The 14,459-nt window shown below is 40.6% G+C and overlaps 1 protein-coding gene across 14 annotated transcripts in view; it reads right to left on the reverse strand.

Moving 5' to 3' along the window:
- Positions 1 to 404: 404 nt before the first annotated feature.
- The window catches only part of LOC108138722 (tyrosine-protein phosphatase Lar), a 124,538-nt gene continuing 110,483 nt past the window's right edge, over positions 405 to 14,459 (reverse strand). For 7 of the 14 annotated variants that reach the window (XM_017261076.2, XM_041710221.1, XM_017261077.2 and 4 more), the window contains 7 exons: positions 12,953 to 13,249; positions 7,786 to 7,794; positions 6,703 to 6,842; positions 3,024 to 6,365; positions 2,284 to 2,394; positions 1,913 to 2,218; positions 405 to 1,841 (listed from right to left, as the gene is read on the reverse strand). In XM_017261076.2, the coding sequence (XP_017116565.1) occupies positions 1,773 to 1,841; positions 1,913 to 2,218; positions 2,284 to 2,394; positions 3,024 to 6,365; positions 6,703 to 6,842; positions 7,786 to 7,794; positions 12,953 to 13,249 (4,274 nt within the window). In that variant the 3' untranslated portion in view covers positions 405 to 1,772. The remainder of the gene's footprint in view (positions 1,842 to 1,912; positions 2,219 to 2,283; positions 2,395 to 3,023; positions 6,366 to 6,702; positions 6,843 to 7,785; positions 7,795 to 12,952; positions 13,250 to 14,459) is intronic. The other 7 variants (XM_017261079.2, XM_017261081.2, XM_017261083.2 and 4 more) reach the window with 2 other exon arrangements.

A 14,459-nucleotide genomic window follows, 5' to 3' on the forward strand; every position in this document is an offset into this window, starting at 1 on the left:
CTCATACATTAATGCGAAATACATACGCTCATCTTTTGCTTGATTATTATAATCATTATAATGTTTGCTTGTCGTCTGTGTTATTATGTTATCTTTAAAAATGTTATATCTTTCTATTGGGTAAAACATATAAAACAATTTATATTTTAACAAAATTTGACAAGCCGACAAATCTGTGTAATATACAATATACTCGTACTTTTCAATTGATTTATATGTTATGGTTTAATACGATTGCAACACTTTGCGGGGTTACCTTTATCTAGACATCTATTGTTGCTAGCGCTATAGTTTAATTTTGTATCTCTCGTTTAATTCCAAACATGCCCAGCCGGCCAACATCGCCGCAAAATTTACTACTTCCTAACACTTTCGATCCAATTGGCAGGGGCAACGCGCTAAAGTTGTTATAACAAATACTTTTATTCCATATAAATATTTAGTTTACATATGACTATTGTTGTTTAACATGTGTTTCAGCTATTAATTTAGTGTTTGCTTTTACGCTTTTGCTTGCTAACTTTTTTGTTATATTTATATATATATATTTATGCATAAATACGAGGCCGAATTTAAACGTTCTGCAAAACAGCTTATCAGTTATATACATTTTTATGTACCTTAAGACCTATTGCCAATGTCTCCTATAATCGTTATTTAATGGTATTTATGGTAAAAGTTATATGCTACAGTACATATCTACAGTTATCATTCTAATCGGATCGCTTGGTTATTATCTATGCCTTCTCATACACCTTAGGTACAATAATTGTTTAGCTTTTCGATCTAAATTACACATACAAGTACATACGTGGCTAGCTGGGGTATCTGGGTATCGACTGTGGTATATACAGGAATGTACTGGCGAACTGAACGAAAATTCGTGGGAATGAGGTTAAAGTTCCAATTAGCCGCTTAGCTGGAAGTTACGTCCGCGTCTCTTATCCCTTAAAAAAATGAGAACTTAGAAATTAGAACTGCCAAGATCAGTCCTTCAAGTTCGTCATCTTGTTTGGGGGAGATCAAAACTTAAGTCTGTTTGAAAACTTAATTTAGAAACTAACTGCCCTATTTAATATGCACTATGCAAGACTTTTGACTAATTGCACGGATTGTTTATACTGGTTTCCAATAACCTAGGCATAAAAACTGATTAACATAGCTGTATTTGATTGATTGTGTTTATAATATATATATATTGGAGATTGGATTTAGCTGTCAATTTGCCAGAAGATTGCGATTTAATTCAACTGGCCGGTCTCCTTCTACTTGCGACCCCAACCTTCCGTTCGAGATTCGATTTAGGCATTAAGACTAATAGCTACCAAGTCCATAGTTCAAATATGTATCGGTTTCCAGTGGTACGCCCCATCTATGGCCATTCTGGCGGCAGTTCCACGAACAACAAGTTGATTGACTTCCTCCTTCGTTTAGCGAGCAAACACACACGCGTTGCACATATAGAAGTGTACATATATGGGCTGATATATCAATTTCTGATAATTAAACGTGTAACAGTCTTTTTAAGTTTACATTATCATTAAAATCAAACGCAGTGAAAGACCGACGAGGCCCCGAAAGTATCGTAATGGAAACATATTCTGCGGGCAGGGAGGTGCGCTTATCAACTAAACATATCCACGTATATAAGTATGGGCGTATTAAGTAAGTCTGGGCAGTAGCTGGCTATAATACTTGAGAGTTATGATATCCGTGTATATCGTAAATGCGTATTATGCGTAGAGTTCGAAATAAGTATGCATCTAGAGCTCTCAGTTCGCATAGTTGTCGAATGAGCCCAAGTACTCCAATGCAGCGCGATAGCAGAAGTGGTATTGATCCTATCGTTGAGCAAAAACAAAGAATTATTAAATATTTACAAACATTAAAAGTGGGTGATGCCAAAACCCACCTCGGTTTGCACCATAGCCGGTCGCTGGGAGCGCAGGATGCGCACCGTCTGGAAGACATCCAGCACTCCCTCGTACTGCATCCGCTCGAGCACGATGCTCAGGGTGATGAAGACACCCGATCGCCCCACGCCCGCCGAACAGTGCACGGTGATGGGTCCATCCTGGCCAAACTGCTCCTTGGTCTTGTGCACCTGTCCGATGAAGTCGATGAAGCCCTCGCCCGACTTGGGCACCCCCTGCTCCGGCCAATCGATGAACTGGAACTGCCGCACTGTGCGCGAGGAGCCATCTCGAGCATCAGTGACCTAAGCAAACCGCAGATTTCAATTAGTTTTAGGCTTAACTCCTTTGGGTTTTATATTGAGCTCACCTTGAATTCACGTAGCTTGTACTGCGGCATGTTGTACTCGGCTATGGGATCCACCACATAATACTGATAGCGCACAGATCGCTCATGAGGCCAATACTGGAAGCATTTCTCCTGCAAAAGAAAAGCAGCGGTTGTTATAAAGCTGAGCTTTTTCTACAGTACCTAAATGTATGCTTTTTAAGAGTTACTATGCACAGAAAAAAATAGCTAAATTACTTTAAACGATCAATATTTTTGAATATTTATTGTATTAAAGAAAAGTCAAAAAGTTCTGCTAATTGAATGTCTTTTCTCTGATTTTTTTATAGATTTTTTTAAAATACACTTCAAACTAGTCTTTAAATGAAGGATTTATAATCATATAAACATAATTTATAATCAAAATTTGTGTGATAGATTTTCACATTAACAAAATGGTGTTTTCTAGCTATAAAAATTGCATTAACTGAAAGATCGGTTTAGTAGTTTTAAAGTTATGTTGGTAAGCAGCATTAAAGGTTTTGAATTTCGAGTAAAATTCTGCTCATACATATCTTTATACATTTTTTTGTTTTATATATAGAGTATAAATTTAAAAAAAAATTGTTTTTAATTTCAAAGGTACACGCTGGGGTAATTCCCATGTAGATGAAGATACTATAACTTTACCTATATACCTATAAATGAAATATATTAAACCAATCCCAATTTGTACATGGACCACACAAGTAAAGGAGGAGGAGGAGGAGGAGATGGCTTACCCTGCCCATTTCCTTGAGCTTGGTCAGCATGACCACAATGGTGGAGTTGTGCTCCCAGAGCATGCGCCAGAAGTCCTCGGCGGCATCCTGGACGGGACCCTGGGCGGCGATATAGGCGGAGCGGTAGCGATAGCCGTCGATGAAGCTGGCGTTGACATAGTCGCTGCCCTCGATGCCATGGATGGGGGTGAGGAAGACGCGACTCGACTCGTACGGCAGTATGTGGACCAGGCGGTTCTTGTGCTTGTTGCACGGCAGATTGGCCGTCACGAACTTGGACGAATCCATCTTGACGTTGGACAGCTTCTTGAACTCCACCTCCATGCCGGAGATGCTCTCGCCGGGCTCCGTGATCAGTAGCTTCTGCAGGTGCGTATGCAGATTGCGGGCCGGTACCTCCGTCTGTCCGCAGATGATGGCCTCCAGGATGGCGTCATGGATGAAGATGTACTGGTCCTCCGTCTGTACCATATAGTTGCGTTGCGCCCGCAGGCATGTCACATGCCCATAGATATCGATGATCTTCTCGTGCTTCATGCGCTCCAGCATCGAATCGATCACAATGTAGCAACCGGTGCGACCCACTCCCGCCGAGCAGTGAACAATTACGGGTCCCGATTCCGGCGGCGTGAGGGCGCGACAGCGGCGCAGGAACTGCAGGAACGGAGCCGGATGATCGGGCACACCGTGATCCGGCCAGGCGGTGAACTGCAGCTGCTTGATCTCGCGGCGATCGTTGAATCCCTGCCGGCACAGCTGGAACGTCCGAATGCTGTACGTGGCCAGCTCCTGTGTCTCCGTGATGGTCACAAAGATCTGGCCGTACGTCTCCGTGCCGCGCGTCGGCCAGTACTGGTCGCACTTGATCCGCGTCCGCTCCTCCAGCCGCGTCATCATCACAATGGTGGCCGTCTTCAGCTCCCAGCACATGCGCCAAAAGTCCACGAACGTCTCCTGCAGCGGTCCCTGGGTGGCCACGTACGCATTGTGCTTCCGATAGCCGTCACAGTAGTTGGCATTGATGTAGTCCGACCCGGCCACGCCCTCCGCCGGCGGCAGCTGCACCCGCGAGTGATCGTAGGCGGTCACATTGGCATAGCGATTCTTCGACTTGTTGTGCTCCATGTTGGAGTTGTCCCACGTGAACTGCTGTCCCGGCTCAATGCTCTCGTACTCTTGCGAAAACTTCTGATTGTCGTTCGACTTGAGCCGTTCGATGTGGTTGGCAAACTCTGAAATGGGTATGGGCGGATGCGAGATCATTCCTGGCGTCTGGAAGTTCAGGCGCCGCATATCTACGGGATCGCTGGGCGTGGGTCCGGCACCCAGGTCGGCGGCCATCAGCGGACGTGTGACCGCCGCCTGGTCGGGCGTCTTGCACGGCTGGCGACGTCGCTTGACCACACACAGGACGATCAGGGCGGTGGACACGATGAAGGTGGACACCATGAGGAGCAGCACCAGCCACATGATCTCGGGCTCGTCCTTGTTGCGATTGACCGACACCTCCGGCTCCGACGGCCAGTTGGGATCGGGTCGATGGGGCCGTTCGCCCGGCGGCGCCTCCCTCATGTCCAGCGAGAGGAACTCGGAGAAGGGACTGGAGGTGTAGAGATGCTTCTGCGGCGTGTCCACCACGGCTCGCACAAAGATGCGGTAGCGCTTCTCCCGCTCCAGCTTGCGGTTCGTAAAGTTATGATAGTCATCGCCTGATCCCAGATGGAAGGTGAACGGTATCGAACGCTGCGGGAACTTGGCCGCAATATAGGGTGCATTGGGGCGCTCTGGTTTATTCCGACCCGGCAGCAGATCGTCGGTGAGGAACTGATCGGGAATCTTGTGCAGATTGGACTTGTCCTCCGGCACCACCACCAGATAATAGTGCGATATGGGTCCATACTCCTCCGATGCCTGCGGCAGTATCACCAGAATCTCCTCGCCAGTGACCACGCCGTAGAAATCCGGCTTGACCATGGGCTGAGGGGCGGCCATTTGGGTGGTGACCGTGATTTTGGTGGGCGGACGATACGAATAGTCCGACGGGATGGCACTCACATTGACATTGTACGTGGTAAAGGGACTCAGCTCGTTGATCGTGTGCGTCTTCACATAGTGCTTGAGGATGATCTCGCGCTTGGGCACAATCTGGGTCTGCGAGAAGCCCTGCGAGTCCACGAACACCTTCATGGCATCGAAACTGATCTTGTAGTTGACGGGCGTGAGGCGGATGGGTGGCGACCAGCTGAGGGTCATCGAGTGGGTGCTAACATCGTGGGCGCGCAGATTGAGGGGCACATCCTCCGGCTTGATGCGCACCGTTACCTTCTCGCTGAGACGTCCCAGTCCGTTCTTGAATCGCGCCGCAATGGCCACGGCATATTGGGCAAACTTCTCGAGATTCACCAGATCGGCGGATTCCGTGAGTCCCACCGTTTTCGTCTGCCAATCGTCCAGATCTTCCACCGCAGTCATCGTGTAGAATATCTTGTAGCCCAGCAGTTTGCCACGACTGGTGACCGGTTCCCACCAGATCTCCGCCGTCTGCTCGGAGGTGGCCTCCGCCTGCAGGGACATCGGTGCCCGTCCCATATCCCGCTCCGTCTCCACAATCAACTTCTCGCTAAAGGGTCCGGCGCCCTGCTTGGTATACGCCCTCACCCGGAATATGTACTCGGTATTCTCCTCCAGATTCGTGAACACCGCCTTGCGAAGCGTCATATTCCGCTCGGAGCCGAGACCATGGTCGATTTTCTTGTGGAACTGCACGTCATAGCGGGTGATCAGGCCATTGCGGTGCTCCCTGGTCGGTGGATCCCAGGTCACGCACAGCACATCGGGAGTTTGGAAGCGTATGGTGATGTTGGCGGGCGGTCCACCGGGCGTTCCCTCCGGCGTTTGGAATATTTTCACCGTCTCCTGGCCAATACCGATGTGATTGCTGCCCGCCACCCGAAATTCGTACTCCACGCCACGTTCCAGGTTGTCGAAACGTTTCTTCGTCATCTGCGGTCCCGACAGCATCTCCTCCTTGAGCGACTGATCCTTGACGCCCCAGCGTAAGCGGTAGCCACGCAGTTCGCCATACGTCTGCGCCGGACGCTCCCACTCCAGTTCGATGGACACGATCGGCTCCCGCTCCATGATCTTCAGACTCACCGTGGGCCGGACGGGCACGCCTCCCGGCGTTTTCACCACTATCGCCGCACTGCGGTCGCCGTCGCCTTTGCGCGTCAATGCCGCCACCTGGATGGAGTACTTGGTGTCCGGCTGCAGACCCGTCACATTGAACTCCAGCGTGTCCACCACATCAAACTTGAAGGGTTCGTTGAGGAATCCCTTGCCCTGGTCGAAAAAATCAAATGATTAGTATAAGTACCAAAGCAATAATAGCTTTGAAAGGTCGTTAGACCATATTAATTCATTGGAGAATTTATTTGAAAACCAAAACATACAATAAATCAGCTTTGTTGATTAGTGGGAATTTATTAGCTAATAAATAAGTGATTGATTATCATTTTTAAAAAATTTGTGGTTTGTAGTTAGTTTCTGTTAGCTGTCAGTGAATCTTATAAACGGTTCTTTAAACCCCATCTTTTATAATAAATAAAATTAGAGTGTCGACTATCTGCGTAATTAAATAGATGTTTTCCTTTTCCGTTTAAGAACCCGTCAAACTCACCTCGTCCCGCAATTCCTGGGCATGTATGTGATAGCCTCGGATGATGCCATTGCGGTCCTTTTCGAGTGGCGGCTTCCAACTGACATGGATCGACGTGGAGTTCAAGGGCGTGGCTTTAACATCTTGCGGATCGCCGGGCACTAAAGGCGACGACGAAAAGAAACGAGATTAGAGGGGCGGTACTCACAGGGGCGAAAACAACTGGAGTTTTGTGTTATAAAGGTAGCTTAACTTAACACTAACTTACTTAACGATGTATTACATGTTTTTAAATCTTAAGTATACAGACAGAAAACTAGGCAACTAGTTCTAAGTGCTTAGATCCTAGGAGTAGAGTAATACATATATAGAAGAGTATATATGTCGGTAGTACAGAACCAGAACAAACCTAGTTCCAAGTCAATGCCAACACCACATCACAGACAAAAACAGATTCAAATCAAAATAAATGTGGAGGAACTGGAGGAACCAAACAACAAAGTGCTGCTTAGGTGCTATAATAGGTATGTAGTTGGTATATGGAAGGGGTTGCTCAATTGGTGCTCAAATTAATTAATAGGAGGTGCAGTTTATACCTTGATATAGTAAAATAGTATAGTATAGACCAGTACTTAAGGAGTATGGTGACAAAAAAGTACACAAAAAAGTTTGGCTATCGTAAAAACACTTTGATTTCGATGTCCATCTCGTTTCACTTAGCAAAAAACAAACATGTAAGCATTCAAAAATTTGTTACTTGGTTGTGTGCAAAAAACATACATTGGTAAATCAAAAATTAGTTAATATATATATTTTCTACACACGTATGCTCCTCTTTCAAGAGCATCAAAAATCCTTGCCGACCTCTTAAATGTTTTGGTGAGATTTTCAAAAAATGTCGAAATAGAGAAACATATCAAAAAAACAAAAGAGATGTGATTCTTTTAGTTATCGGTCGATATTTTACGACCAATTCAAAAATATGTTTTGGGAAAAAGAGTATAGGTATAGAAACAGAGATGTAAAGTATATTATAGTATAGATAGTATTTTGCTATAGGGCATTCTTAAACATAATACATAGTCAACCATTAAATATACTCACTCTTTTTCTCTAAATAGTTTTAAAATGTTTTATTTGTATTATATATATGTAAACCACCATCCATTAAAGGTTGCGTTCAAAAATCAAATTTCGCAATAATTTCGTATTCACATCAAAAAAGTTTCAAAAAGATTTTGGTTTATGTTTTTTGGTTTTTTGTTTTTTTTTGGTTTTTTCCATTTTGATTTGCATTCAAAAAAAGGTGCACGAAACAGAGCAATTGGTGCAAGGTGCGAGTGGCCAAGCAAAGTTATTTGGTTTTGTTTTTATAGTATGTGAAAAAAGATATAAAATATAGGTATTTAGTTTACAGTATACAGTTCCAAAAAGGGTTACTAGTGCACAAAAATAGTTAAAATCCAGAAAAGGAAAGTTGAACAACTAAAGATGGAAAAGATGATACAAAATCTACATATTTGTTGGCACACCGCTTTGATACTGTACAGTGTTGTTGATGTTTTTAAATTCACTTTAAATTTTTTTATTACAATTATGTGGTAGTTTGTAGATCTAGAACACCCAATTAAAATTATTTAATTAATATTTAGTCTAAATGGTACAAGTAACTTACCTAAATTTATCTATAAATCTTAGGAATACCTTATAAGACATTTTAATTATTTAATAACTAATTAGTCTGGTTGGTCAATGAATTTATAAAGTGTTTAACAGCTCTCCAATATTAACTAATACATTTTTGTTAAATTTTGTAGTAAGAAACTCTTTAAACGTAGGTCAGGCGATGTGGGAAACTTTTAAGTCGCTGAAGATGAATTTATTTAATAATTTCTTACATATAGCCATATAGCACTCATTTTTTAGACAGCGATTCGCTGCCTGGACGTTCCTTGCATTCAATCATTGCGTTTGGGTTCATTAAAAATGTTAAATAAATGCATAATACAAATTATTCAAATGCAACTGACGGCGCAAAAATGTTAAATTATGCTTCATTAGTGTCCTGCAGCTTGGCAGCTGCTCATCTGGTTAACTTTTGCAGCCGAAAGCAGACGGAAGGGGTCAAATGCTGTAGTTTTGACTCATATTTTTTGTCGCTGCACCTCCATTCACACCAGGTGAGATACCTGTGTACACAAACACACACACACACACACACACACATCAGTGCACTAAAAATATAAAATAATTAAAATGCTACCGTAGAAGTGTTCTCTATTTTGTATTTCTTTTTTTTTAATTCGCAGTGCTTCTTTCTGTGCTGAATGGAACAAACGAAGCAAGGAGCGCGTGCTAAGCTTCCAATGCTCGAGGTGCTCATTTTTTAACTTTATTCTTTTTATTATTTTTTTTTGTATGTTTTATTTTTCGGTGTATATAAAACGTGAGCAGGACGTGTGTGCGAAAGTGCGACTGTCTGTGTGCACAAAGGGAATTCTGCTTGCCATACGAATCTCCCGGACTCCCGGACTCCCAGGCTGGGGCGGATTGAAAGCAAGTGCCCAGCTTTAGACAGGTGGAATGCATTTGCGTTTGTGCTGTGCCAGCTAACAAGCGCATCACATCATAACGAAATACGCTCCCAACATACGAAACACAAAAATTAGTAGAAAAGGAACGGAAAGAAATAATAATATAGCCGAGTGTGTCGACCGTTGAATACTCAGTACTTTCTAAAAAAAGTCATTGTATACTTATCTAGATTTTATGGAAGCCGAAAATAAGACCGTTGTTTTGGTTCAATAGATCTGAAATTTGGTATGTGGGTGCAAAATTAAGGGATAAAGGTTTTATCTTTAGGTTGAAAATCTCTTACAAGATTTGGATGGTACAGAATTTTGAAGATTGCGAATAGCTCAATGTGATCATTTAGAACTCAAAACGACTGATATTACTTTTTTACTTTACTTTGGTTTTGATAAGAATGGTTGTTGATGGCAATTAAAAATATATATTTGAAACGTTCTCTTTTTCTTTGTTAAATACTTTTAAACAAACACAATACACCGAATCACCCTTTCTGGTACTGAGTATAGTATAATAAAAATTAGTACAAAAAGAAAATGATAAAAATGGCAAATAGACTTGCATGTGCAGAGAGTACTACCTTGTGCTGACCCTTTAATACTGGTCCAGATGCTTCTACTGCAGCTTGTGAGCCGCTGGCTAGAAGTGTGACAGGAGGAAACTGAAGGTAGTGAGTTCGGTTTGAGATATGTGGCCGTTTGCCTCTGGTTATGCCAAATTGAGTACAATTAAAACGAAATTCAAGTCAGTCACAGATAGCTCAATGGCAGTGCGGTGCTCTGGTGCTGTTCTTGCTGCTGCTAGCTCATACACAGAGAGAAAATATATACCGTATGTCTTTTGATTTTGAGGATATAAATATCTTATTCTTTTTGGCGATTTGTGTTATTTAAGTTGACTAAGGGTTAACGATGGAAATACCTGGCACTTTTATATTTTACTTTTTAAACTCATATTCGTCCCTTTTTATTTTAATATCGTGTTATATAATGTTGTGATCAACCCATATCAATTAAGACATATTTTCCGAGCTGTAGTATTTTGAGATCCATAAAATATCCCAACTGATGATATTTTTTCTCTGTGCAGCCCTGTATGTGATTGTAGTAAACGTTCTGCAAAAAACATTCACTCATTTACGTGTCCTTCTGATTGACATTGTGTGAGTGGCTGTGCATAAGGTGCGGTGCTATCGGTGCTATCGGTGCTGCAGACTTAATGCTAAGCTTATTATACCATCTAGAGTGAGCTAAAAGATGCCAGGAGCGTGTCACAAAGAGACAGAGCAAGTGAGACGTACACTAAGGTGCTTAACAATAAGTACATTTAATTTACAGTGCTTAGCCGAAATAAAATGAAGTGAATGGGCCACCACACTCAGATGGTGTTGAGCTCTTAAAACACACAAATTGAGTAGGTACTTTATAAGGAAAACTGTTTTCTGTTGAACAAGCAAGTAAACAGCTAACAAGCAAATGAAGGAAGGTTAAGACATCGTGTGGATATATGTATATGGGTTTCTTTTATTGAATGATATCCAGGAGGTGAGAACGAAAATAAATCATTTGACTGACTCAAATAGAAATCAAAAACACAATTTAATATTATAAAATGCAAGTAGGTGAGGATATATCCGAATATATAAGGTTTAATTTAAGTTATGTATCTGTGAAATACTGATCAGTTATTCACGGCGACAAAACCATTTTCAATCGGACAAAAACGCTACAGGGGAAGGACCGCAATGAGAAGTGCAAATATGCAAATGTGTTAACTGTGCAAACATGCAGGTGATTGCAAATAAAACTTAATAAAATGGGTCAACAACACAAAATATACAAAATTATGTGCGTAAATAAAAAAAATTCGGTTAATTTTGTGCAGAAATCAATTTAAGGATTTGTCATTTGCTGTGCTCGGCTTCGTTATTTGCATAGCAGTAAGCAAAAAACAAAAATCCATTTAAAAACGTGCGACAGTGCGGGTTGTATATGGGGCATTCGTGTTCGTGGCGGGATGTGTGGAGCTTCACTGGTGTCAAAAGTGCAAAAACCGTGTGCCAAAAACCAAACAGATAGGGTAAGGTAAGAGCTGCAGCTGGGTGGGGGCTCAAAAATTATAGTACACCGAGCTTTTGTAAACGTTATTAAGTATGTATGCATTTATGTAAATATCACACATGTAGATGTATTGACAAAAAGTATGTTTGCAGGTGGGCGCGCAACTGGGGGGGAAAAAATATAATAAATAAATAGAGCGAAACATTTTGCGCTATTTGCCTTGGGTAAGCATTTGAAATCCAAATAAAAATGTGCGGGAAATTTATTGGGTTCAGGAACGGGGTTATTATGGTTATTGCCCCTGTTTAGGTCGGCCTGGGTATGTTTACATTTATAATTGCATACATTTAATTATGCAAATAATTAAATAAAATATATTTAATGCAAACAACCTAAAATCAAATTTGTGTATTAGTTTTGGGAATTTAGATTGTTGTTGTTGTATAGGTTGTGCTTACGAAAACTATATGAAAAGGCCAAAAATACAAAAAGATTACATTGAGTTCATGGCGTTTTTTTTTTGGTGCTATACAAATTACCACAAACAATTGATGCATTATATTCAAAAATATTTATTTATAAAATTGTATTCTTTATTTATATTTAGAGATATATCTTGGTTTTGTGCATTTCTCGAGACGATTGCGAGTCAAGAAGTAAAAAAGAACAAAAATATTGTTGCTTGCATATAGTACACAATACATAGGAGTTCTTCTAAAAAGAGATATTTCTTTTTTCATAAGAGATTTTGTGCAAAAAAGTAGTCAAAAATTGCGCCAAAAAATATGCAATTTCATAGTGCCAATGAGAAAATTTTGTATACGCTTTAAAATTTCATTTTACAAACGAATTTTTGTAACTAATAATGTAACATAAGTTATAAAATAAAATAAAACTATAATTAAAAATAATATATGGTAGGTGGTAAGAGAGCGCAAATACCTTTCTCTTTACATTAAAAACCCATAATAAACGGATCCCTAGCGATCCCAAATAGGAATAATTATTCTTTATGAAATATGAAGAGAATATCAGATCAGTTGAAAGAGTAATGAAAACAGATTAGATTTAAGATCAAACTGTTGGCAGCCTGGGAGGCATATAAATATTCACTTTTAATTGTAATATAAACAATACATTTTGTTTGAATTTTGCAAAAAATAAATCCTGATTGATCTGACCTCTGAAGTACTTTTAATTTTGAAATTATAATTGTTTGACTAAGCTACAAATGAAAATATTAGCTGTTTTCAAAAGGCTTATTTACAGCTAATTGGTTATGCATTTAAATAAATGAAATTTTGGTTGATAAAAAATATATATATATTGATATCTCGATATATATCAGATAATGCTCCATAGTGCTTAGCCGCTCCTGTGGTGAATGCTCCCGATATCAAAATTCAAAAATTGTACAAAATACGTTCGATTAGTTTTAGGTAGGTAAATTTTTTTTTCTGGGGATTGGTAACGAGATAAGAAAACAAAAGACTAAAACATAACTTAGGATGAGTGTAAAATTAAAAAGTAAAGTAGTAAGTAAGTAAGTAAGTAAATGATAGGGTAAACGAAAAATGTTGATAGGACTTACGCATAGGTAAGATCGTTATGGGCATACATACCATCCTCTTGGGTGCGCAAAATGATGGGATGGGATCGCGGCCCATCGCCGACGGATGTGCCGGCGAGCACCCAGATTTTGTACTCCGTCCAGCGCTTCAGTTCGTCCAGCACAATGCTGGTCATATTGAGGGTCAGTGTGGTGGCCTCGTCGTCTTCGCGACCCACCTCCACGAAGAACACCTTATAGTAAATGATGCGACCGTTCGAACGCTCGACGGGCGGCGGCAGCCAGTTCAGCGATATCGTCGTCGAGCTGGTGGCTATGGCGGTGATATTTCGAGGCGGAGCACCTGGTACTAATTACATAGATGGGAACGGAACGTATTTGTGTGTGCATTGATTTTTTTTTTTTGTTTGTTTTTTTTTTGTTGTTGTAGATGCATAGCCATGGTTTTTGGATATGAAAAAGAGTTGGATTGGTTTTTTTTTCATAGCGTTCAGCAATTAGCGCAGAGAATACAAAAAATTTCAAACCAAAATTAAATGGATAACATGAAACGAAAAAGCCATAAAAGCAAAATAATATTAAAATCAAATCGAATAACATGGTTTATATAGGCATAAAAATATATCAAAATAAATTCAAATATCAAGACATAGATCCAATGGTTTATGCAAATAATGTTGACTCCTTTTTGCGTTCGTCAATAATTTGTGCATATTTTTTGGTAACGATTTTTTGAGCTGAAAATTTTTTCCCAACTATATCTACTGGGTGGAGAAGCATGCTTAGCTTAGAAAAAACTATAACAAAAAAGGTTAACTGCTACACATTCACACAACATTTACATACACACGAAATGACATTCATTTGCATAAACCATGGGAATTGGGCATACTTTAATACATATAGAGACGGATAGAAATTAGTAAACTACAAAACTGAATGATACTAAAAGTGCGAAAAATATTAAAGGCAGACTAGCGCTGTGGTACAAATTAAACTTAACAATAAAAGTGTTTTTAGACACAATCTAAATGGGAATGCAAAACTAATTAGGAAACTAGGAAATTGCACAAAATTAAGCAGGCAATTCAAACTCTTAACTAAAAACAATTCCAAAATAACTTTGTGGCTTGTCTAAATTGCAAACGTCTGAGCCACAGACAACCAACCATCTACATTTTAATTATGCGAATATGGAAAACGTGCAAATATGGAAACCAAAAGTGATATTTATGCCACTGCCATGAACTTTGCACTTCCGGCATTTGTCTTCGCGCCGGTCTATTAAAATATCATTCAAAATCAATTTTCTAGACACTGATGCAGACAGAGAGAGAGACAGAGTGAGAAAAGTTAAGGAATTTTCGGTTTATGGTTTTGTGGTCTCAGTGCTTTTGGTGCAGAGTGCAGTGTGCAGTGTGCAAAGTGCATTAGGAATTTCAGCACTTAAATAGTGGTCTAAAGTTGGAAATTGTTTGGGCATAATTTACATGATTTAACACTCACAGAGCCACAAATGATAAATGGAATATAATCGAGCATTGCAAAACACATCAATT

The sequence above is a fragment of the Drosophila elegans genome, unplaced genomic scaffold (genome assembly GCF_018152505.1).
Source record: "Drosophila elegans isolate 14027-0461.03 unplaced genomic scaffold, ASM1815250v1 contig_814, whole genome shotgun sequence".
NCBI lineage: Eukaryota > Metazoa > Arthropoda > Insecta > Diptera > Drosophilidae > Drosophila > Drosophila elegans.